The sequence below is a fragment of the Aptenodytes forsteri genome, unplaced genomic scaffold (genome assembly GCF_000699145.1).
Source record: "Aptenodytes forsteri isolate BGI_AS27 unplaced genomic scaffold, ASM69914v1 Scaffold155, whole genome shotgun sequence".
Classification (NCBI taxonomy): Eukaryota; Metazoa; Chordata; class Aves; order Sphenisciformes; family Spheniscidae; genus Aptenodytes; species Aptenodytes forsteri.
The window spans coordinates 118,310-144,716 of record NW_008794446.1 but is presented as its reverse complement, the minus strand read 5'-3'; the positions used below and the strand labels follow the sequence as shown (position 1 = coordinate 144,716).

General features: G+C 39.8%; 1 protein-coding gene across 3 annotated transcripts in view; it reads right to left on the bottom strand.

Moving 5' to 3' along the window:
* RNASEH2B (ribonuclease H2 subunit B) overlaps positions 1 to 26,401 on the bottom strand; it is a 44,445-nt gene extending 18,044 nt beyond the window's left edge. For 2 of the 3 annotated variants that reach the window (XM_009290149.1, XM_019474850.1), the window contains exons 1-5: positions 26,317 to 26,401; positions 12,998 to 13,069; positions 9,929 to 10,036; positions 7,565 to 7,641; positions 4,407 to 4,524 (exon numbers count right to left, since the gene is read on the bottom strand). In XM_009290149.1, coding sequence (XP_009288424.1) covers positions 4,407 to 4,524; positions 7,565 to 7,641; positions 9,929 to 10,036; positions 12,998 to 13,069; positions 26,317 to 26,380 — 439 coding nt within the window. In that variant the 5' untranslated portion in view covers positions 26,381 to 26,401. Of the gene's footprint in view, positions 1 to 4,406; positions 4,528 to 7,564; positions 7,642 to 9,928; positions 10,037 to 12,997; positions 13,070 to 26,316 lie in introns of all 3 variants that reach the window. The other variant, XM_009290148.1, reaches the window with a different exon arrangement.
* Between the last annotated feature and the right edge of the window lie 6 nt (positions 26,402 to 26,407).

Sequence of the window (26,407 nt, the reverse complement as noted above, 5' to 3'; positions counted from 1 at the left end):
AGAGAAAATTACAAAGGCTCATGGAAATTTCAGTATAAAAATTCAGTATTAATTCACAGAAAGCTACATTTTGGAACTGGAATGAAATGCCTAATAGGATTTCACAGGAGATTTTAAAGCCCACTGTGTCTCAGCCTTTTTCTTTAACAGGTATTTCAATAAGTTTTAATCTCCTGTATACCATTCCCGTAAATACCTACATCTGTTTCATGTCATTTACTGATCCAGTATCATATTCCAACACTCAGTTCATGGAGTTTCCTTCTCCCCTTGCAAACAACAACATATTATTTATGATTCCTTCAGCATTTCCTTCTTTGGGGCTTATCCTGGCTCTTTCAAATTGCATACAAATAGCTAACTATTATGTGCTCTTTGTATATGCATGGTAGGGGGTAGGGAGAGGTCGAGCAAAGCTGTTTACAAATCTATCTCAACAGTTGTAGAACAGTAAAATGCAAAAATTCTTCAGAGCAAAAAGGAAAAACCACAAATACACACTTTTCTTCATAAAGTTAATGAGTTGTAGGTAAAGTAATTAGCTGTGACATTGCTGGCTGCAGCCTTTAGGACTTAGAAGCTTCTAAATGGCTCTGAAAGAAAAGAAGCAGAAAATGGGGGAGACACTCTGAGTACTTGAACCTGCTTCTCAAAGAGCTAACATGGTTTGGGTCCAAGTACAGTGAGTACGATTCGTGGATTCCTCTCTTATCTAAGAAAGTTCGAGGAAGGGACATCCTCCAGCCACCATCCCCCAACCCATGCTGAAAAGTAATTCTAGTTTGGATTCCCAGGCAGACTCCCCCTCTACAGCATGATTCAGAGTGACTCAGTTAGGGAAAGGAAACGTAGAACTGTGAAGCCATTTTCATTAAAACGTGAAAAATAATTACACTGAACCCTTCAGAGATCACTTTGTTTGAAAATATTTTGTGTGCTTGACAGTTTTGACTATTAAACTCTAGAAACTGACAATATTTGAGACCTCTGAAGAATTAAAGTGAGTTATGAAAGTCACAAACTGCTGACAAAAGGATTCAATATTGGAACGTGGATTTAACATGTGATGCACATTTGATATTGGTGAGAGTTAGCGACTATGTTTGATAATATGAGTATATATTGGAAAGCCTTTTGTTCCCTAATGTGTCTGGTGCCTATAAAACTGGTCTCAGACATCTGGAAAGATTGGGTTTGAGAAATACAGATGGAATATAAGTGGTTCTACAATTAAATAATATGTTCAGCGATCGGGTAATCGCTATGTAGACTTGGAAGTTTCCCTGATGTATTGTTGAGCAAACTGCCTAAAGCACATTTTAACATCCATTTTCTCAGTGTTTTCCATAACTCTGAAACTCATATGGCCCCTTTTTTCCTACCTTGTGGGAATACAAGCTTGGCAATATTACTTAGTTATTCTAATCAGGTAAGTTTTCTTGGCTCTTCATGTTAATCACATCAGACAAGATCACAGTGCAGTTTTTGCCTTGCAAAATGAAACAAAGACTAACACTCTAGAACTGGAATTCATAACCCTTTCTTAAACTTTCTCTATTCTACTTTCTATCTGATGTTTGAATTTATTAGCAAACAACCTTCCTCACCCAGATTTAGCGAGCTGTAACACACCTTTTCCCCAACTACTAAAGCAGGTAACTGGGAATTTAATCCAGCAAAATGAATTTTCAGTGCCCTTCAACACTGAGGCCAGGGAAGGTGGACTTTCTGCTAATTCAGTAAGTGTAAACTGTGAGCGCTCTAGGGTAAGAATTTGTTAGACAGATGTTAAATGCCTTAAGATTAACATTAAGAGTGAAATAATTACATTGTTAGGTTCTGCCAAACAGATCAGAGCTGCAGAAGACTCAACACAACAGGTACTTCTTGCCCTAAAGCCCTACTCCTTAAACAAGAAAGGCTACAAAGTGGACAACAGGTCTTAGAGCTAGAAAAGAGTACCTTAGTCGTAATATTGGTGTTTTTTACAGGCAATAAAAGACATGAGAATATGAAACACATAGAAGTGGATTGAACAGAAAGGTGATCTGTGCATGACAGGCAAGCAAATGCCAATGTGTTTGTTGCATAACAATATGCTTGGTGTTCTAAAAAAATAAAGAAATCCTAAGAACAAGCCCCAGTGTTACTTTCAACCCAACCCAAACCTGAACAAGAAAAGAAGCAGCAGGTCCATGCAGGTACATGCCTAGGGACATCCAAGAACATCACATACAGCTGGTGTGTGCATGCGTGTACAGCTTTAATGACAAAAGCAATTTTTACCTTACATTTCAAAACAAAAACCAGGAAGTGAACATAACTTTAACAGTTAATATAATTTGCTGGCAAAATGACACAAACTTATAGGTGTACATAATACGTTATTAAAAACATCAATGCAAAAAACCAAGCAGTAAAGCATCTTCACTACTGTCTAACAGAATACAGTTTATCAGAGGATGCTCTGATGGATAACAACTGCAAATACAATTTCAGAATGGATACAGAGGTTAGACCAAGATATAAGACCTTATCTATAGCAAATACTTTTTTTTTTTAAATTTTTATTTTGCTTTTAAGAAGGGAATATAAATACTGCCCAAAGGCAGCACTGTTGCTTGGAGGAAATGCCCCTTCAGAGAAATAATCCAGACCTTGTCCTACATTCCTATACAGACTTCTTAGTTTGACAGCCAAGAAGATCTGGCACGATTTTTCACCTTCTCAGATGGGTGCACAGAAGTTTAGTGCCCCTTCCTCTCACCCCTAGCTCCTTAGCCAGCGTTAGACAAGTCATAGGGCACAGCAATTGCCTAAAAGCTTAATAATAGTTTTTACTGGAAGTATTTATCACTTCATGAGAAGGCAAAAAGGGTTCTGCAGTTCAGATGCACCTGTCTTACAGAAGCCTTCTCAAAAGTCAGAACTCACCCAAAGAAAAAGGTTGCCTGCTCCCAGTGATACTGAATGTAACTAAATGTTTTCTGAAGGTTCTTTCGGAAATCCAAGAGTATCACAACAGCACATAATTCCAACTACCCCAGTCCCAGCAAGAATGTAACAACAGTCTTGCTGCCCAGATTTCCTGCTCACTTGTTAAAGTGATCATTTTCAATGGAAACTTGTCCTGCCCTAAAGTTCAAATTGATTTTCTGGGGGAAGCAACTGCCCAGAACTGCATATGCACCATATCATACAGGAAATACTTAAACTTGTGCATCTAAATCTTTCAGAAGCTCACAGCCCCCCCCCATTGATGTTCTATACACCAATAAAGAGGTCTGGTGTTTCACCTCTTAGCAGGGTTTTCATTCTTCCATCACCTTTCCTTAGCCACTTCCCAGTTATCTGTAGATCACCTAAATATTTCTTTTTATATGCATCAACGACAAGGGCAGAGTGCTTCATGAAAGCAAATTCCTAATATTTCTGGCTTTTAATCTGTGTACCTCAACTCCTTGGAGGAGCTCTACATGCATAAGGGTCAGACAGCTTAGTTGTTTTGCACTTGGTGGTAGATTCCATGTCCTCAGACTCCTGTACCTCCTCCTGGAGATCTCCATCTGCTTGTAGGTAAATCTCCATTCACTATCAGGAAGTCAGCAAGCATAGGGAGAATGCTCTTTAAAGGACTGAATATAAAAACTGAGGTCTTGCATCTTTTGCACACCTGCCAAGCTGCGAAAATTATGTAATGCTCCTTCCTCTTCCCTAGAAAGCATATATTATCCTCAAGTAAAATAAAATCCCCCATACCAAAGGGAATTCTGGGCAAAGATTGAGGAAACTATGTACAGAATTGATACTTTGCTAATTTTTTTCCATTTAGATTTTCTCCCTCATACACTTATGCATCCCAATCAAGAAGTCTTTGAACTTAAACCCATAACACTAAATTATGCAAAGCTAGAAAACTCGTGCTCTCCTTTCTCAGCAGGATATTCTCTCTTCTCCAGCTCTTTCCTACTTATTGTTTGAATGCTGTGTGACAAAGGGAGCAAAAAAAGCCAAATGGACAATGGTTAACTTCTTCCACCCCAGACCATCCTACACTAAACAAAGAATTGAGAGAGATGTAAAACTTTCATCAAAAGGCAAAGAAAGTTCACAACACATACAATAATGTCAAGAAGCCAGCTCTGATCAGTTTATCACTTTTATGACACCTAGCAACAAGACTGCACAAGTATTTTAGAGTTACAGCAGATAATGTGGGATCCACACATTACTATTCATAATACTGCAATGACGACTTCTAAGCTTAAGCTTCTGTTTTTAAAGTACAGCTTCATCCGGCACCTTGGGTGTTTGGTAAAACAAAAGCCAATATTAAAATCTATCTTGTAGTGAAGTGACACTAACAAATCCAGTCTTTTTTTTGCCCCCCAGCCCCTTTTTTTCACCTTTTTCTTCTGTTACATGATGTATGTACTGTTTAACATCTGCACACTTCAGCAGCAATGGGCAGCTAGGGTACTCTGAGTCTAGCACAACTTGATCGAGTGGCTGGAACTTTCCTGGCTGCTGAAAATACATCAAAGGGATTATAAAAGCATTATTATAATGTTAAGACACATATACACACTACACATATATAGAAATATATATGCACGCAATGGCCATAGCTTTAAAATAAAGGATTTAAAGAAGATCATATTTTGAATGATAACACATGACACATTCAGAATCTGATTACAAAGCAAGCTATAAATACTTATTTCAAACTAGTAAATACCTGCAAAATGCTGAACTCTTCAATTACTGCACTTAAAAGACCAAATTTAAAACAACATGGGGAGAAACTAATGTGAAGTACAGTGGGATTTTTTGGAAGATGACATAAGACACAGTAGTCAATGTGTGCCAATACTGTTTTAGACCAAAACCTGTTGGATTAAACCCAGTGTCATAACTTCCATTCAAATTTTGCTTTTCCTTCCATAAAGATAAATCTCAAAGGAGCAGGGTAGCTTCTGGAACACAGTATTAACCTTTCACCTCTGCAAAGTCAATTGCAGTTAGGCCAGAATATGTATATAAAGTGATTTTGGCACAACTTAAATAGCCCCACACATGACAGAACCATCAAACAAATGTTGCCGTTGCCAAACAATGCATAATCATTCAGCACGGTTTGGCACAACTGGCAGCCTTCCCTTTGGAAAGATCCTTTAGCGCATCAGTACAAAGACTCTGTGAACTCTCCATCCTTAAGAGAGTGCACGGTCTCAGGAGCCAAAGCTGAAGTCATTATACCGGTCAGCATGAAAAAAACACCACTTGGGTATACTGCTTTCACTATTAATTAATCCATTTGCTAGAAAGTCAGATGCTTAATAAAAGTAACCATCCATTGTTCAATCACAATAAAAAAAAGCAAACCCCCCCAACAACAAAAAAAACCCAGAAAGCCTTTAAAGTTTTGTTTCTCCTGAAAAAGAAAAGGCACAATAACAATGGCAAAAAGAAGGTTATGAGACACAGAAATAAAGCTGCAATAAACTGTTTCCTATAGATAACTTACCTGCACAAACCTGCTTGTGTCCCAGAGCAAGACAGCCATATTTATGTTGTGCAGGGGCACAGAGCCCAAGCTAAGAAAGCCTGCTGGATAGGAGATGGCTCTGCTCAGAAGACACATTAAGCAACCCTGCATCACACTATCAAAGGATGGTGCAGAGGATGATCCTAAGATACCCAGTGGGTACCTTGATACTCATTAGTTCAATCCAGAAGTGATTGTGCTGCATTCAAGCTGGCTTTGCACAAGGTATCTGCAACACGATCCTCAAGACTTCCCTTTACTGAAGAATACACTAACTTAGGCAGGGCACTGCAGGAATGCATTTGCCCTGATTTAGGACCCAGAACAGCTCTATGCATTTATCTGGCATCATGCCTGGCCTAGAAAACCAGAAACCCTAGAAAACAATGTACTGAGAAAGTGAAGGGCAGTACTGGACTGGTCCTGTGCACAGAAACAGCAGCAGCAGTTGTCCTTTACTCAGGCTACCTCAACACTCTACCACATAGACAGAGGAGATTTACTGTTTCCCTAATTTAAGCTTTGTATAAAGCTTTCAAAGGGATGCTGAATTCAAACAGAGCACAGTGCCTAGAGAACGAGCTAAACTATTCCTTGTGAAATGACCTCTTCTGATGGGCCACCCTGAAGCAGGAACAGACCACAGAAATATAGAATACGTTTGCACATCCTATACCATAAATAATTTAAAAATAATTACAGAACAATAGGTTACTATTATACACTAACTTAGGCAGGGCACTGCAGGAATGCATTTGCCCTGATTTAGGACCCAGAACAGCTCTATGCATTTATCTGGCATCATGCCTGGCCTAGAAAACCAGAAACCCTAGAAAACAATGTACTGAGAAAGTGAAGGGCAGTACTGGACTGATCCTGTGCACAGAAACAGCAGCAGCAGTTGTCCTTTACTCAGGCTACCTCAACACTCTACCACATAGACAGAGGAGATTTACTGTTTCCCTAATTTAAGCTTTGTATAAAGCTTTCAAAGGGATGCTGAATTCAAACAGAGCACAGTGCCTAGAGAACGAGCTAAACTATTCCTTGTGAAATGACCTCTTCTGATGGGCCACCCTGAAGCAGGAACAGACCACAGAAATATAGAATACGTTTGCACATCTATACCATAAATAATTTAAAAATAATTACAGAACAATAGGTTACTATTACAAATGTGTAGTAGGACTTTATTTCTTCACCATACAAAAATTGTTCTCCTGCATTCTCCACTTGCAGAAAATAGCAAGCAACCTTACAGCAAAAACTCTTAGGATGCAAAAAGTAAAATTATTGCCTCCATGAAACAAAAAACAAGGATCAACATTTACATTTTATTTTATGCCCTTTTTTTCCACAGGCAGATTATAAACAATAAATCAATAATTTTGCCTATGCCTTTTGATACACTTCAGAAATTTAAGTTAGGTTTTGCCACACCCATGATAAATCAATTAAGCCATTTATTAATTATCCAACTTTTGGATACTTGATCATCACATTGCTGTTCTATGATACAGCATCTCTACTAATACCGATTCTAAAAAGGCAATGTTTCCTTTCAAGTTCAAACTGCCACAGAAATGTTCCTTCTTCCTCCCCCATAGCATCCAAATTCTCCTTTCTTTTTCCCTTCTTTCCCAAAATGACTCATCTACTGATGCCTCAGAAAGGGCACTAGTTTGTTTTACTCTGATGACATCTCATCATTTAAAATTCAATAGTTCTGGGATAGGCTCTCACAAAAGGACAAAAGAGATTCTCTGTTTCTCTTAAAAAGGAGGTGATTAGAGTTTGTTGAGATTGCCAGCTGACTCCTGGAATATACTTTACTGACCAAAACACTTGATGCAAACAAAAATACTTCTAGAGTGGATATCTCTGCTTTAAATGCAAATTAAATTTCAATTATTATGGAAGCCCCTCTTCGTAAAATTAACATAACTTCTGCAGAAAATAAAGTCAGAAATAACGTTTTCTCCTGAGAATTCCACTGAAAAAATAAAGCAGGCTTACCTCTTTGTCTGCCTTTATGAGGTAGTAAAGTATCAGAAATAAGGGGTCCATTGGTGTAACAAACAGCAGGCGCCCATCTAAGTGACAGATATGTAAAAGTAAGCTTAGTACCAAGAGGCACAATATATTGACCTTTTTTTTTTTTTTAGGATGTTTTTCAGGAGTGTGGGCAAGAAGAGAATAATTTTTTTTTCAGTAAGTATCCCAGTATTTTAGTAAAATAGGCATGAAAATAGTATTTGTGATTTTATATTAAAAATACAGAAAGAACTCAATTCTCAACCCTGCCAAACCAAAGCACAAGCTCCACTGCAGGTCTGCTGGCTTCAACCACTCTTAGTTTTGCCTTTTTCTGGACTATAAAAACAGCAAAATTGAAGCTGCCCTCTATTGGCAGATTTGGGTGTAACAGAAACTTGTGTTGGGATACCAGATATATCCAGTATACTCCACCTCAAACACTGGGTAAGGCAACACTGTGCTGGCAGAAGAGGTAGGCAGGGCAAGAAAGAATTTCAAGAGCTGGTTAAGTTAGAGCTGCCTCTCATCTGTAAGGGGAGAATCTGCATGCAGTCTCCTAACAGAACAAAATAAACTTAAATAGATCAGAAAATATGGCTCAGTATGTTGTATTCAAAGTTACACACAAAGGAAGAACTTGGTCTCCCATTGAAACAGACACCTCTGCCCATCTGGAGCTCATTGCAGGACAATGGCTTAGTCAGACTTTTTGTATAATTGTAGATAATTGGAAACAATGTAACATCAAGGAAATTCACTAATTAGACCCAATAATTGATGACAATTTGACATTAATTAGCAAACCAAAAGCAAATAAATGCAATTTTTTTTGTTTCAAATCACATGATTAAGATAATTAAAGAAAAGGAAATCCTATTGCGATGGCCCTAAAACTAACAAAAGATGGGGTGGGAAGAACGTGGTTTGCACAAAGCTGATACCCAATCTAACATCTGTATTACTAATATAATGCATCGCGTGAGGCAAAGCAAGCATCAGGACTACTTACAAACATGAAAGCTTTGATAATAAAACTGGAGGGGAAAAAACCACTAGCCACTTTCTCAAAGCTTCCATTTACATGCTTTCCACTGTACCTCCAGGAAGAGGTATTTTTATTTGTTCTAAAGAGTTCAGACTCACTATAGGTATATAAAGACCTCTGCCCTTCCCTGCAGATAACAAGGTAATTTGCTTTAACTGCAAACACACAGCTTTTTTGTGTTGTTCTTCCCCTGACCGTTTCAGAGATGCAGCAGTCCTAACATTCAGGAACAATTTTTCCCCTTGTATCTTTTAAAGAAAACTGAGGCGATGATTCCTTAAGGCAACTGTTTCCCAAGGGCCAAAATAGAGGTTAGAAAGGGAGGGGGAGAATACAATGCGGACGTAATTGGGAGCAGGGAGCAGACCCAGTCTTTTGGCTCACCCCCAGATGGAGCAAGGAAAAGCTCACAGACATACCACTTGCATTGCTATATGCACCTGCAGAGGATGTTTAAAAGTTAACACACGCTTTGGGATATTACCATTAAAGAAGGCATATGTCTGGTGGGGTTGCTTTTATTTATTACTATAAATGGTCTTTTTTCTAGTTAAAAAAAGGACAAAATAAATACACCTTCATCTCCTGAATTAATACTTATTGCTTGGTCTATGGACATGCTGGCAGAGAAACACTACTCCAATGACATCCTTACCGATAAAGGATTGTTAAAGCTGTCACAAGCAGTTACATAAGTTTCCTCCCCATTTTCAGAAAGGTGAGCTAGGATCAGAGAATGACTCGGATGGTATAGATGAGCTCACTTCAGACAAAACACTGAAACGGCACCTTCAGACAGCAGGCCTATCCTGAGATCCCAGCAGTCACACAGGGGACTACAGAGGTAATTAAAAGAAAGCAAGACCATACATTCCAACGCTTGGAGCTCTAACACACTGCTTACTTAGCTAGCTAAGGCCTTCCAGCCCTTTTTCCCTCCCGTAGGATAACACATATTTTACTTACACTGAGGACTTGCTGGTCTGATTGACAAGGCAAGCTAAGTATTTTATGGCACTTCAGTTTAAATACAATTGAACGACTTCCCCCCCCCTCCTCAAAGACAAATGAACATCTGTCTAATTGAGGCTGCCAAAGGCAGCCTTTTAAAGAGAGACCACAAAGCCCCCAGCCCTGGTTAAATCCAGATGGCAAATGAGTGTGTCAGAAGGTGGGGATGTGATGCAGCATGCCTCAAACAACTAGAAAAAACACCTGTAAATTTACTAGAAGAGAGAGAGAAGGTCTGTGTATGAACGTTAGTCACAGTTGGGGGAAGGATACGTTATATTACTCACCTTGTTGAACAGTCTGACCTATAAACCAGGAACGATATTCCTCATGAAAAGCTTTTACTTCAAACAGCTGCTGTGCACCACTATTGAATAAGTAAAGGGTTGCTTCCCCTGTTGAAAAGAAATCTGGTTTGTGTTTGTAAGCTTTCACAAAAATCAAAAGAATACCCAGTACGTCTGAAGAATGTGCCTTATATACATACAGACACACAAACATACACACATTCTACATAAACTCACTACAAAGAAAGCTCATACAAAGAAAACTATTATATACAGATGTTCATTTACCAGCTCTATAAACCAAACTGAATTTGAATCAATAAATAAGATGTGTGAATAGTTCATCTTACAACACAAAGCCTTTGATCCAAACCCAAATCAAAATCACTCAAGAAATCAGCTTTTGTCTGTACTGAAGGGGGAAAGTGGAAAACAAGAAAATTCCCTCTCCTTCCATCATGTCTGTCTCCAAGATATCAGACTCTGGGTTAGGGGAACAAAAGTCTCAAACCTTCAAGTGACAATTTGAAATCATTTTTTTTTTGTGCATAAAAATGGATTGCCAATGACTCAGTATGGGTAGACAAATAAGGTGAACAAGGAAGCTAAAAGAAGTTGCTCCGAAGTGCCCATCAGAATCTTGATAGTTTGGAAAGGAAAAGGAAAGCTCTATTTTAGGCCACCCCATAGCACAGCTCTGCCATTTCACATTAGTTCTGGGTTATAATAAAAGGGTGACAAATATGTTGTAAACAGGATTGGCATTTTCCATATCTAAAACAGGAAGTTGCCAGAACTACAGAAGTGGCCACTGAAATTTGGTCAGCTGAGTCTGTTGGCTGGACTGGTCCTGTCTTGGTTATCAATCCATCTTCAAGAGACAAGAGCAACTACAACATCGCAGTCCTGCTCAAAACACATAAATCGCAAAGCTGCATCAACTTGCAGATCATGGGCTAGCTCAAAAAAGCCTCAATGTAAGCCCCTGCAAGCTGACATCAGCACTGCTGTTCTCAGTCTGCAGAGATCCCTAGGTGCGGAGGGAGGTCAGCTAAAATGGGCAGACACATCTCTTCCCAAAAATGACTGATAATGCATTTTTCCCCCTTTATCCAAAAGGCTGACCAGATGTTTAACCTCACCTAAGGATATAGTTTCAGTTCTCTGATAATTTTTCTTTTGGGGAGGGGAGGAGAGGAGTGAAGAGTACATATAAGGGGGAGCAGGGGTTTCAATCATTACCATGTAATGGTCTACACCATAGTTTGATCAGTGCCAGACATCGAACTACTCACAGAAGTGTTCACTGAACAACTTAAGACTCCTACCAGTGAGCGCACTAGCCAAATGTGGTAGTAAGCTACCAAATTTTGGGATAGGGACCATTCCTACTGCCTAACTCCAGCTCCTTAATTTATTTGCTTATGTTAAAAGGACAGTCACCACAGGTTCCCAACAGTGTCGTTAGACAGAAACTCTAGGGGAAGGAGAGAGAACCTAGGCAGCTTTGCTCACAACTTTACCACTTCAATTTGTTACTTACTCTTGTGGTATGGTTATTTCCCTTCTTTTAGTTCAGCACTTTGAAAAATGCTTCTTGTGGTACTTCTGAATTGCAGGCTGAACCCTAGTTTATAGTCTTTGTAAGGGAAAGAAATCTTGTCCTTTTTACCTGTCTATAAAAAGGACCATGCATACTTTTATTTAATAAAGTGGGCGGTGTGAATTCTATAGTGTGCTGAGTCCTTCATTGCGTATTTATACAATATCTGGCATCAACAATTCATCTGTTAGACCCAAACGTAAGGAAAATACATTAATAGGGTGTTCTCAGTTCTTCCATTTTCAGACCCTATACTTATAATAGGCTACATAACTGAAGGTTTATGCAGGTCTATAAATAAGCTCCTGTAAATTCTAAAGGAACACACCCAGGCAATCATTGTACTTTAGGTTTTCCTCAGAAACCTTTCCCAAGATCTCTGATGCTACAAGGTAAACAGATCTCTTCTGCCACAGAGAAAAGCAAATTAATATCTACGCTTTTAAAAACATAACAAATTAGAAAGCCAATATAATACAGCAGGTGGAAAATATCCGTGGCTATATATTCCCACTGTAAATTTGAGCAATCAAAAAACAGGTACCATGATGAGTAAGTGATTTCACATTCTGTACCTATTGTATTTAATTATTTTCCTCTTTCAAGAACAAGTAGCAGTTACTATATTGTGACATTAAAATGTACGTGAAGACTTTAGTTACAAACATATATAAATATGAGCAGTGAATTTCAAAACAAAAACATACAACTTAAATCTACAGAAAACAAATGAGCTTATGAAAAGAAAAAAAACCAGCATGAAACGTGTTTTGCAAACAAAATACGTTAACCCTAACAAAGGCTTACTGCAAGTTTCTGTTGCAGTATCTCATACTCCAATTATTACATTACTCTTACAGTAATAACAAATCCTTGACAAAAAGAACAATCTGACTAGAAGAAAGTAACTGTGGGATGGTGGCGTCATTATATCGCCTGCATTTGCTGGTCTTTCCAATGTATTTTGAATGCAAAGTGCCTCATCATCTATTAACGAGAAAAGAGATACCACCACTTGGACCAGGGAAAGAAGAAAATTAGATTTAAAAATGAAAAGACTCAAAAAGCTTGGTAAGTATAACTGAGTAACTTCTTCTAACTCTGACTATTTATTTTACAGCATAAGATGAATGCTATGAAGCCTAAATTTGGATTAAAAAAAAGCCCAGGCTCAACACCCAACACTGTAAGCTCCCCAAAACTAATGCACTTAAAAACAGAACTTAAATTACACCTCTTTTTTGTGCTGCCAATATTCCTGATGAATAAACAGTTCAACCAATTAAAATTATAAAAGAAATCCTAAATGTTTGCACAGCATTAACTATCTGGCATCACCAGCAGTATCTTTGGCACGTGAGACTTACACTATCATCATTATTTCAGCTTGCAAAATATGAATCTTTTGGTGGTGGAGGGAATCAACCAGAACATTAACAGGCTCATGTCACAATTCCAAAACTTGCCTGTGCTTGGATTACGCAGTTTTGTAAACAAAGGTTCGCTGTCAGGTGCCTTAGGGGGGTCAGTAGCAGCCTCTGTAGGGGGAGAGGAAAAAGTTATGAACTTGTAAACTGAGAAGTATTGCACGTTCTGCCATGCTTCTCCAAGACATTCAGAATTAATTGGATTGACACTTTTTGAAAACTCACGTATTTTCTGCCTAAAAGTTATATGCCTCAGCCCAAATTCATCCTACCTGATCAAGGCACCTAAATTATGATTCCAGATTTCCTGGCACTCTCTATCTGCCACAGGAAAGATATGCACCTGGGGATGATTTAGATTTTGAAAACCACTTCCCCCTAGAGAGCCTCAGGCAAGAGAGCTCCTAAGTTTGACATCTCAGTTAAGTGAGATCGTCGTGATTTAACCCCAGTCAGCAACCAAGCACCACACAGCCGCTTGCTCACCCTCTCCTCCCCCCACTTATATACTGAGCATGACGTCACATGGTATGGAATAGCCCTTTAGCCAGTTTGGGTCAGCTGTCCTGGCTACACGCCCTCCCAGCTTCTTGTGCACCTCCTCACTTGCAGAGCATGGGACACTGAAAAGTCCTTGACTTAGTACAAACACTGCTTAGCAACAACTAAAACATCAGTGTGTTATCACATTATTTTCATGCTAAATCCAAAACACGGCACTATACCAGCTACTAGGACGAAAATTAACTCTATCCCAGCCGAAACCAAGACAGAGATGAACTGATATGTTGCCCTGATTAGTCACAAAGACAATGAGAATGCTTTGGTAAGTTAGGCCAAGCACAGTGTGGACATTAAAAAGTTGAAAGTGCAAAAGGTAAAATATTTGTGGGAAGAAACAGTGGTCCTCTAAAGCTTTCAGGCAGTCAGATTATGCAGGAATATGGGGCAGGAATTGTCTGAGTGGTTGTTACTTCTGTGAAAAATATGCACACTTGTTTATCTGTTATGTATAATCTTGAAAAATAAAGCGTGCATTTAATTCCCCCCCCCACCCCGAGGAGAATGAAGCTGAGAGAATACAGCACCTCTGGCTTAAGCCTCTGACAGTTGTTCTCTTTTCTGTGTCTTTATGCAAAAAAAGACAAAAAGCAGAGCCACAAAAGTATGATTTCTCTGTGAAATTAAAAAAAAAAAAATTAGAAAGGAAACAGCTCCCACAAAGGATGCTGATTCAAGTCTGAAAAAACATCTATAAGGGTCCCCAGTTAATTATATCCTATCCAAGTTCTCTTTGTAGGGAAAGTCTAACTTATATTTATGAAAACAACTTCCCACATCTGAGTGAAGAGCAACATGACAGTATCACCTTTCTTAGCTTGCACACTGCCAGTTCTGTCCCAGTTCCTTTCACATAGGCATTCATCAGAGCAAGGAAAATTATTAAAGCATTTCACATACATAACCAGTATCCAGACCCCAGAGAATGGACTGACAGGGATCAGGCTGACATTTGCGTTATGGTGCTGCTGAGGAAAGCAGAGAGAAGCAGCAGAGGTGGGCTGCACAGCTATTCACAAGGGAGGCTGTTGGGAGAAACAGAAGTGCCACATCGTCCTTCCCCTTTCAGTAGCATCCAGGAGGTTTGCGGAGAGGGAGATAGCACGGTTCTTTTCTATGGAAAACAGGGAAGTAGGAACCTCAAGTACAACCAAAACCAGGTGTCCTCCACTCTGGTTGAAAGCCTATCCCCAACACACCTGGAAAGGACAGGTGGACTTCTCACAGGCTGTTCACTAGCACCTCAGTGACAAAAAAAGCCCCAAATAACCCTCATCTTCACATCCACTCCTGGTTATTCAGTTGTGTCACAGACAGAAATTGCCCAGATAAAAACATAAGCAGGGCTTAAAAAGCAAGTGCGTTTTGTGATAAAGTATTGGAGGATAATAGTTCTCAGAGCGGTTCGGAGAATTTACAGTCATTTTCTTCCCCTGAATTTTTAGCTGAGTCTTCAGGTGGCTTGAAAAAGTGTTTTAAAAAGTTTCAATATAAGTTGAGGGTTTTTAATGGAAAAAGTCCGTATTTGCTAACCAGACTTGCTTCATATGCTGATACATAAACACACACGGTTGTCAAGCTACATTTGTCCTGGCAAAGGCAAACTTCAAACTTCTAGAGCTGTGTATATTTCAATTCTTGACCACAGTTTAACATTAGTGTATTTTTTGTTACTTTTTAAAACACTACAGTGATTAATGACAGTGAAAGAAACACACTGCATGTGTTTACTTTGATGTGTTTCACATGAACATGTTAAAATATACACACTAAATGTGAGTTTCAAAATTTAAAACAAAAAGCAAAACAAAAAAAAGAACCCCAAAGGAACTTTTAGCGCTCACTTGCTCTGCTTTCTTCATGCATAGATTTATGAACACTGGGAATGAGTCCAGCTGAGCCCTAAGTTGCATCTTGTATAATGTGAACTATTAAGTAGACAATCCTTCCTAATGTAGCTGTTTTTAATGAAGTTCACATCTTTATTTAGTTGATATGTTCTTTTCCTAACCTTCTAGTAACACACTGAATTCATCCATCCCCGCTAAGCCTGGGAGACACCTGCACGTAGGGAACACTCAGTGTAACAAACCCAAGGGGTAGTGTCCCATCTTTTCCTCATCAATCCTCTGCCTTCCCAACCCAGACAACCACCCTCCTTCACTAAGGCCTGCCTCATGCTATCCCAGGCTCAACACCCTCTGCTCTGCCCCTTTGTATACGTAGCTTGGCCCTGCAGCTGCCTTGGCTCAGCCAGTAGCTCTTCCCCATGTGAAGAGAAGCACAGCTCTGCCCACAAGAGAACCCCAAGCTCCGTGGGGTTCATCACTGCACAGAGGACAGCAGTAATCATACCCTAACGAACAGTCTGAGTTGCAGCCTTCAGTCCCAGTATCTCGTGCTGATGGGATCAGAGTATGCGTCACGTTCTCCACACAGCTGCCACAGAAGATGGTTTACCAGAAGGGACATGCACGTGTGCGCACACACAAGAAGGGAGGAGTGGGCAACGGCAAAAGTGGTTTCTCTGAGTTTCTTTTACCTTCAGTCTCCTCAAAATGTAGGCTATACCCCACTCCATTTTTCCAGAGCATCTGAAGTATATTTTTGTTACAGATTGGCTCTACTAGATGTCAAGTTGGCGGATAAAAAGAGGCAATTGGGAGAATGCCTGCTTGGAAAACTGGATGCAATATTAACTTGGCCTTAAGGGTGAAGAAGGCCCTATTTACCTGAATTTAAACACTTCATGACTAGGAAAATGCTGAGCAAGGGATTTTTGAAGTTAGGTGTCCAAACCTAACTTGTGTGTGTTCTGGCCTTTAGCCAGGAAAGGTAAGTGGATTTCTTTAATGTCATTACATTTATCAGTCCTTGTATTTGGGCAAGGATCTCTTATAGCTAAATAAATAAAGACTTCTTAAAAAGCAGTACGGTAGCAATTTTCTAGCAAAACTAAGAGTTAAACTAGGTGGTTTGTTGTTTTTTTTTTTTTAAGTTTTAAGATTCACATCCAGATAAGAAATAATCTTACAGAAAATAAGCAGACAAAAGGGACATTACAGGAAGAGCTTTTTTGTTAAACCCTAAAGGAAAACATCAGATGATTGCCACTACACTTACTACAACAGTCTCCATAGCTCAGCCCTGAGAAACTTGTTCATCTACAAGAATAACAAGTGAGAGAGGTAAGACCTTTCTGACTGAATATTATACTCCCTATCAACTGTCTTGCAGCTGTAAGCTGCAGGTAACACACAGTCAGTACAGGTCAGCTTACTAACAGATGTGCCAGTACAGCATGCTATTCTCTTAGGACAACATTCACTACAAGGATACAAAAAACTGGTACAAGGGTAACAGAGAGGTTCAATTAATCCTGTCCCGAGAAGGCATCTCAATTAGCGAGCCACTCTCTAAATTGCCAGGGAAGGCAAATGACAGGCACTTCCAGGAGGCAGCTGAACCCACCTAAAGCCTAAACGCACCTGTATCATCCCCTGCAAGTATATGCCTCTGTCTCCATTGAGCTTACAGACACCTCCAGCAACGCAGAATGAATCCGGATGCCGTACTGCTACAGCTATACCAGAGGAGGGAGTTCTGAGGTAAGCATAATGCAGGACAATTAAATGCCAACACTGGGCTGATAAGTATGTCTACTTTGCTTAAATTATAGTCTACTGTTCATTCACTATTAATCAAATCACAGGAAGTCCATCTAAAAATGTGGGTGATATATCCATCAGCTGTACTGGAGTCTACAGACGGAACCTCAGAATCCTGAAGCTGAGAGAAAGAGACTATAAAAGCTTAAATGAAGCTTTCCATTACAGAAAAGGAGAAAAGCCTATCATATTTCATGGAGGTCAGACATACAACCAGGCAAACTCTATAAAATATATAAACAGAACAAAGTGAAACTGAACCAGCTGTCAAAGGATTTCTGGAAATAATTTCTTCCACAATGGATAGATATGAGGCACTAATGAATCTGGCCATTAAAAAAAAAGTGTTAGCTGGTACAGCAACATGAATAAATTGGAAAAGAACATAAAACTCCCACTAAGATCTATGAAACTGTTATGGATGATGCAAGGTCTATTCACCTTTTTTTTTAAAAAAAATTGCTTATAGTGTACTATATATAACAGACTAATATCAAGTTATATGGAATTCCCATGCAAAAAGCTGCCAGCCAAGCAAGCAAAAAGGCTGTAAATATCTGTCAATTGCGTAAGAGGAAAAAATCCTCTGAGAGCACAAATTTCCCTACCACCATCACCCTGCAAAAAAACAGGATTATTTAAAAGTCTGGAAATATAAAGTTAAGATTTCATTTAAAACCAGATATTAAACCATACGTCACTTACACAAGTCTTTTCCATTCCCTTCTTAACTTCTAACCATGCACAAAAGGTGTGTTCGATGGAGACATTATGATGGAGCCCATTAAATGGACATTTTATGGAAGACCTTAAACTATGTAGTCTAAGGGTACAGATATGTTAGATCTAATAATCGTTTTATTTATGTTCTTTTTAGAATCAGTCAACCCTGAAGTAAGTGGGTTTAATTCAGTGCCTGTGTCCTCTGTCCTGCAGCATGCCCTGAATAAAGCCCACTGAAAATTAATTAATAAATCCAGTACTTTGTATCACTCAAACTTTTGACAATTTTTTTAAGTTACAAGGTAATAAACTATTAGCATAAGGAATGAATTCAGGTATGCACAGACTGAAGATACAGTTTCATGAATGGCTTCAAATGACGAAAGATCACAGGTCATTGGAAAGCGCAGTCCTGAGGGCCCCACCTCTGCTCCCTCCCTGTTGCGCATCTCCGCTGCTTTCTTTCCATCAAAACTAGCAATCTCATGGCCACACAGCAAGTCAGCTCAGTTCACTGATCCAGCTGAGAAATAACCAGTCACAAAAAAGAAGTATTAATTTTCACTCAGATCAGTAAGGTATTCTCACTCACCATATGGTTACATGACCACCAGAACAAAAGGACAGGACCCATGGCAGGAACAGATGGTATAGAATATAACCTACTCTATATGTGACACTGGGGTCTTTGACCAGTGTCAGCTAATTAGAAAACTAGATTGTGTGTGATGTTACAGAGGTGGGAAAGCAAGAGCCAAGGGGCTCACAATACTCTAAGGGGAGTACTAAATGGCACAGAGCTCGATTTACCTCTGCAAACAGCCTCTTTTGCAGGTGCTTACAGATAAGGTATGGCTTTGCACTTGCACACACTTGATTTTTGGAAATATTTTCTTAGTTGTTATGCAGTTATGTTAATTTGATGTTATCTCACCACCTTACCCTCTCCTTGACCATACATAGTACTAGCTTCAGTGAGGGGACTTTTGCCATGCCTGTTGTAAAAGACAGAATGGTTATCAGTCTGGTAATCACAGCATTTGTTATTTGGTGCCCTAAGGAAATAACGTTTAATGTGACGTCATTTACACCCCTTCAAGTCTTTCTGGCTCCCACTTCACCTGAAAATCCTACGATAAAACACAATGATATCTAAAAATGGCACTGTGCTCTATCTTGAGCAAAACTTCGCATGGAAATGCTTCTAGATGGTTTGAGTGGTCTTTTGCTCCAGTACACAGCTATGCAATACAGCTAAATATTAAGACTTCTGCCTGAGAGCATCTTTTGGCTTCTCCTTATGCTGGCACAGTTCACTTTTTAGGCCAAAAAAACATGTTCATGGACTCACTGGCAGCAATGGACAGTACTAATTCATCCGTTACTGAAATCTAGATGTTAGGCAGATCATGCAGGGGTTTGAGCTGAATGAAGGAGAAGTCAATCTTGAGAAGTTCAAGAACAGGTTATCACTTGAATGGATAAAAACTTCAGACTTCCCTTCTCAATATTTATAGGGTCAACACTGGTGCAGCTGTATTACTGGCTGAATCAGCCCTATTCCCATGTGCAGAGAGGCCTAAGTTGGCATAAGTTGGTCTCTTCCAAGCCAGATGGCAGAAAGCAGAAGTAGGAGATGGTGTTACACATTAAAACATCTCTTTTCAGTTATTTTATTTGCTATGCTTCCTTCTGGCTCCTTAGCTTGCCAGTTATATCTGCTTTATACACAGCTGAGCTCAGTATGCCTTTTAAGAGATGACATATAAGAAATGGTGCAAATTACCTGCAGGCAAAAGGCTTTGTTCAGGAGATGCAAATGCCAATTTAGGGGGAGGTTAAGTAAAATACACCCACAGAGTGCTAACTTCTAAAGTAAGCGTATTCACATTCACTTTATTAAAAAGGTATATAAATATGTGCACATATTTTATATAGTCTTTCTAATGTTTTAAGTCATCTGTTAAAAAACATGTATTTGTTTATTGTAAACACTATTTCCAAGTTCTTTATCTAAATTATTCTGTAAGTATTAATATTCAAGTATCCTGCTCAATTTTGACATTCATTACAACTTCTGAATCAAGCTCTTTAACAGCCCAGCAGTGGTCTATTTTGTAGCAGATAAATTGAACTGTTTTTTAAATGCTAAAAATAAAAGCACGTATCAAAGTGTTAAGTGCAAGGTGCGAGAATGGAAAAAAAAAAACAAACCAAAACCTGCTTACTTCAGATTTTAAAGCAAACTACTTTTATGCATTAAGTATTCTACAGCTTCTTTTGCTATGACATCTTCTCTCAATATGACCCAAAATTTTCAAGTCAAATGCTTCCTCTGTTGTTGCACAGAGACAAAAGTTCCTTAGTCTCATTTGAAAAAAACGAAGGATTAATTTAATGTGTGCTGATGCCCTATGGTTTGGCATCACAGTCCATTTATTTCTGCCTCCATCTGACTTTTGGCATATATGAGATTTGTTCAAACAACTTGCCAAGTCTAATGTGAAACTGCTCCTTTTATTTTTAAATAAGTAATTCCTAAAAATAATAGGATTGTTAAATTTCTCTCCCCCCTTGCAATCCTTCCAGTGCTATTCATATGGCAGTTCCCATAAAACAATAAAAAAGCTAATCAATTTACTGTTTAAGAAAACAGCAGACTAAAAAAATGTAGTCAAACTAAACTTGTCTAGTTCAGAAAAATAAAGGTTGAAAATAATTTTCAGCTTGCAGCTAACCCCTACTTCTTTTCCTAACACAGAGAAACACAGAACAAATTAAATACAGCAGTCTTAACTTTAGGTGTAGACTGGAACACCAGACTTAGAAAACTGCCTTAAATTCCTGACCTCTTTGCTAAAACCAGTGAAGGACATAAATAGTTCCAGTTCTGACATAACACCTATCCCTGAGAAATTGTACTGAAAAGAGACTGCCCTTCACACCCATCCTGTTAAGCAGCTAGTGTGATTTTGGTTGCTATTGGTAAGACCAGTTTGAAGCTATTATGTAAGAATGTTTATTTATTATACAGAGCCCAGATAAGATCTATGTCATGCACAGCGACTTTATCGCAGTATTTGAGGGTTTTCCAGACCCCTGCCCTTAGAACCCTACAATTATGTGGGGTCTCAGTATTATTTCTCTGTCTAGAAAATAATTTCTAGTACTTATGATTTTCAGAGAAAACATTAAAAATGGTAATTCCATGGGCCCAACTCAAAAAGCAAGTACAAATTTCCTATATGCACATAAAAAAAAAATCTCATTGGTTCAGGTAGTAGGATTTTAAAAAAATGTACATGAATACTCAGTAAACACAGACAGAATCTCTTCTACTAAAGCACATCATTAGCAACTTTCTGGCTGCGAGATGGCCAGGTTTTAATCCTTAGGAGCTACTTCTTTTCCCTTGTACCTGTTCAGTAGCTAGACCAATACAACAGGAAGCCTGTATAGGAAGCTCTACATTCTCAAGGGTAAAGGGGGGCTCGGACACATGGGTAATAGAACATCCCTGATTATCCAGCTACTACAAGAAATGCAGAAAAACATAATCTAGAAACTCGGCCACCCACCAATGAAGTCCATGTGGGTCCTTCAGGACTTACTAGGACTTTGGTGTCTCTGTTCCATGATTCCTCCAGAACTCCAGATTTGGAAGGTCTTCTTAACCATCGACATCAACTACCCCGCACAAAGAAAGTTCAGATCTGGATTTCCAGCCAAGCTAATAAAATCCCCTGGAACGTGGAGCACAGCACAGAAACACCCAAGTGGGTCTGCACAGAGCCAGCTTGGGTCCATCAGGACTTATTAGTTCAGACACTGTCTGAAAGCAGCTGCACTGCAAAGCTGGTCCTGGAAATAGCAGAGATGTGTTAACATGGCACAGCACTTGAACTAATAAACTGTTAGTGCTGAGCTGAGTCTGCTCTAGGCCAAATCTGGTGCCTGTATATCCACAGCATAGCTAATATGCAACTGCAGAAACTGCCCAAAGAGTTGACTCTATTTCGAGCCCAGCATGCACAGCTCTACCCCTACCCACGTGCCCAAGTTTTCTGTCCTCATCACCTCCCTCCATATGACCAATCCCTCCATCTACCCTCTTCCTGTTTGTTCATCGTTTTCTCTCTTGACTATTCTCATCCATTTCTCAACCTTCCTCTAAATGTCCATGATAAGGCTGCACAATGTACACCAGCGGCTTCCAGCCTTTCAGGAGTGATTAACGTGGTTACCACCGTCTCCTCATCCTACCTTCTCCACCAGACCAACACCTCCTAACTCCTCTCCCCCTGACTTCTGGCTTCCCCCTTTGTCCTGCCTTTGCTGTTTCAATCCCTAACATAGTGGTTAAACCACGACACATAGGAACAATTATGCTTATAAAAACAAAACAAAAAGATGATTGTATTGGCATATCAAATCATCCTGCCTCCATGGAAAAAAAATAAGTATCAGCAGAAACACCATCACAAGAGCTCTCACCAGGACAAGGGTGGGCTACCATTTCTAAAGCTAAAATTTGCTTACCTCACCTAGAAGCTGCTTACCAGCCAGCCCAGGTATGACTGCCTGAGGCTCTCCTTTCCCCTTCCTACTCAGGCTTCCCTTGTGTGACTCTCTCATACCAAACAGCCTGAGTGTCTTGGTGTGGCAAAAGGCTGGTGAGAGCAAAGACTGTCATCAGGCTGCTAATAAGAACAGTGAACAAGGAAAGAATGCCATAGGAAGGAATGAAAGTAGGCAAAGACTGACTGAAATGAAGCACAGGGTGACTGGCCTGCTCACTGAACATCAACTCTGCCTCTCAGCTCAGGCAACTCCGCTCCCCCTTCCCACCTTCACTCACCTCTATAATCCATGCAAAATACCTGCTGAGCTGTGTGGTTTGTAGCTCTGTCCTATGATGTGTAGGCATGAGATGGACACTAACAATCAAAGTTTTACAGTACCGGAAATATAATGATAGAGTTAACCACTTGCACCAGAAAGTGACAGAGTCTGGCCCTCTAGAACAGTTCAAGAGGGCTGGGATAACACACATCATTGGTAAAACCACCACTCCAAATACCTGCTGAGCTGTGTGGTTTGTAGCTCTGTCCTATGATGTGTAGGCATGAGATGGACACTAACAATCAAAGTTTTACAGTACCGGAAATATAATGATAGAGTTAACCACTTGCACCAGAAAGTGACAGAGTCTGGCCCTCTAGAACAGTTCAAGAGGGCTGGGATAACACACATCATTGGTAAAACCACCACTCTAACTGCATTACTCCTCTAGCCATAATCATGACTTCAACAAAGAACATGGGCAGTTCTACCTGACAGAGGAGATTCCTTGTTTCTGAGCTCTTTCCAGACCACTGAGATCAATATAAAAATTAAGAAATCAGAAACAAAATTGAAATTTATCTCCTCAGTCATCAAACATGCTCTGAACAGCAGAGCAGCAATTTATTGTCTATGCAATATAACATAGTATATAAATGTGTACTGAAACAAGGAAATTATTACTAATTTTATAATCTCCAATACTAAAGCAGACAAGCATACTCTGCTCACTTTCTACGGCAGTTAGAAAATGAAATCTGCCTGCTTTTTAGCTGCTGTGTTCCAGATATCAACCGGATGTTGTCAGTTGAAGTCCAAATAAGAAAGAATCTCATCTTTCTCTTACATGTGCTTTCTACACAGTTAAATGTTTCTACATGTCACATAAGCAGCAAAAACCACAGTCAGAGACTTGTGCAAAATCAAACAGATTCTCAGAATGATGTAATAACTAGGGAATGAGAGCAACACATGCACCATCGTTCAGAACTCCAGCCATATCTTTGCCTTGTTCTAGGAAGCTACTGTTGAACCTCTAACAGTCTAAATGATTGAAAAATACGATACTTAAGAAAGCAAGTTTCAGTTCTCATTATTTTACTTCTATACTTCTGACAGACCTCATTCTTTTTTAGACTAGGATATCTAGCCTCTTTGCAGAACTAGTCACCATCTCCATCCATACAGGAACTTTTAAGATGTCACAATCAAAGCAAGATGAATGGCATATATCCAAGCGGAGATGCTATTAGGCTGTGCAGGATGATATACATTACAAGCTGTTCTAGAAGGCAGACTACCCAGGTGAGTAGTTCGAACTAACTTAAGCACTTGAAACAGGGACCTTATGAAGTGCCTTTATTACAAGAAAAGTTTTGGAGCTTTTTGCATAGCATTAAAACACAGCTTGCTCCTTCCTCCCACCACGCACAGGATAATGGCCACAGATACAAGAAGACAAATAGGCTATTTACACCTAGAAAGTGTTGGTAGACTTATTAACAAATGGTATTAAACTCACACCCAGAACCAGATCCTGCAATTATTTACACCAGTTGTTTTTATGCATGTATGCAGCATAATGGCATGTGGGTGTTATGAAAATATGGATTGCCATATGAATAAAATCTTACAGTCAAAGAAAAACCATTTTTTTTGTTATAAATCCAACTGCATCCATCTTCATTCCTAAAAGTAATCAGGTCTTCCTACTACAAATTCTGCTAAACGGCCAATGAAGAACTTCTGAGATTCATTCAACAAAGCAGTTAAGAAATGCAAAACTTTGAAAAGGGATAGATGTTAACTTAAAAAAATCTCTTTTCTGAAAAAAATGTTAAAACCAAACTAAAATCATTAAATCTAGTTCATTTCAGCAGTCCTATTCATAGGATTGGCAAGTCTCATCAGCTGTGGAGTTCTGAAATTATCAGCCACAGAATTTTTTTAAAATCACTATGTGCTTTGAGGTTCTACTAAGGCTTAATAAACTTTCTTACAGGTCTGGAGCACTACATAAATTTTGTCAGAGCTGTGCTGGCATAATTGGTAATACAAACTGTCTGGCTTCATGAAAGTTACAAGCTCTGGCTCCAATCCTGCAAACGCTTACTGAAGAATTTAACTCACTGCACAGAACTGACTACTCATGCGTAAGTTAAGCATATTTGTAAATATTTGCACAGTATGGACATCTGTTGGCATAGCCAGTCATCTGATACAAGATTCAGCTTTAAATCCTAGTCTGCAGAGAGTCAATATTAAAAAAAGGAATTCCTCACTTACAAATTCCTTTCTAAGGCATCAAGTCAGATACCAAAGGGTAGAATTGAAAAGTTAAAATCAGAGGAAGAGGAATCAGTGAAGTTGTAACAGTTGGTTCTGTTTCTCATGTAACTAGAGAAGCCTGGCTTCTTTTGGATGCATGTCTCAAGACTGAGCTCCTGCCTTGTTTTCAACCTTTGCTGAACTAAGGTCTTGCTATACTTTTCCTTCAGTGGTGCCATTTATAGCATTTCTCACATCATCACAGACATTTTCACAAAGCTTATAAAATTGCTCCAAAGAGCTCCTCCTTTTTTATCAGGTTTGGTTGAAATTAACACTCAAAAGTTTTGGGCGGGGTAAGAAATAGGCACGGTACAAAGCTGACCCACAGATAATTGTGGAAGTTGTATTTCCTTAGGAACTCAAACTAAAAAAAGCATTTATGAAATGCCTCCTTCCTCTTAGTGTCTTGGAGTTTGAGCACATCCCGTTTCACTCATCCTCTTTAACACAAAAATCTTTTGTGATCTGTGAATTTAAAATTTTAAAACCTGATACTAGGCAGAAATAAACGTAAAGGGGGAAAGGCATCTTCCCATTTATTCAGCGCTAAGTGAGATAAACTAAGCCTACAGTGTTTAAGGCCTTGCGTATATTGCATCTGCAGAGCTGCCATGTGGAGGTCTGCTTCTTTAGCCTATAGAGAGGAAGAGCTGAGATCTCACCCTGGCTTAGGCCTTATGGTTTCCAAGGAGTTTGTTTTAAAGCTGAGGCTTAGAACGCTAAACCGTTTCCATCAAAAAACGCAGGAATGGACTAAGGGGATGGAAGCAAGATTGGCTGCCAGCAGCAGGGAGACGACGGCAATTCTCTATCAGGGACCTCGGTGACAAGATCTCTCTTCTACAGCTCCTCTCCCCCAGGCTCACAACGCTGTTTGTAAATCAGGGGCGAACTGACCTCTGGAAAACCCTAATGGCGCACAAAAATAAAACGCATAGATGCACTGAGTAAACAGGGCCCCCGGAGAGGAGAAGGGGGGTACTCTGTAGGGCCTTGTGTAAAGGCTGTGTCTCAAAACGTCCTTACCACACCAGGTCTGGGGCTGGCTGCACACAGCAACCCAGAGACCTGCCCCAGCCCTCGGAGAAAGGCACCCGTCTCCTGCCCGAGCGACGGCCCAGCCCCGCCGCGATGTGGGCAAGCATCGCCAGGGCCAGTCAGCGGGGCGCAGTGGAGAATGAGAGATCGGCGCTGCGGCAGAGCCTTTCCCACCTCGGAGCGCCGCTGGGTTACCTGGTGCAATGAGCACCCACTGGCCAGGGTGCGCGTCCGGGGGACGCTGCTTCGCGCCGTGCATGCTCCGTACACCCCGGCCGCCGGCCGC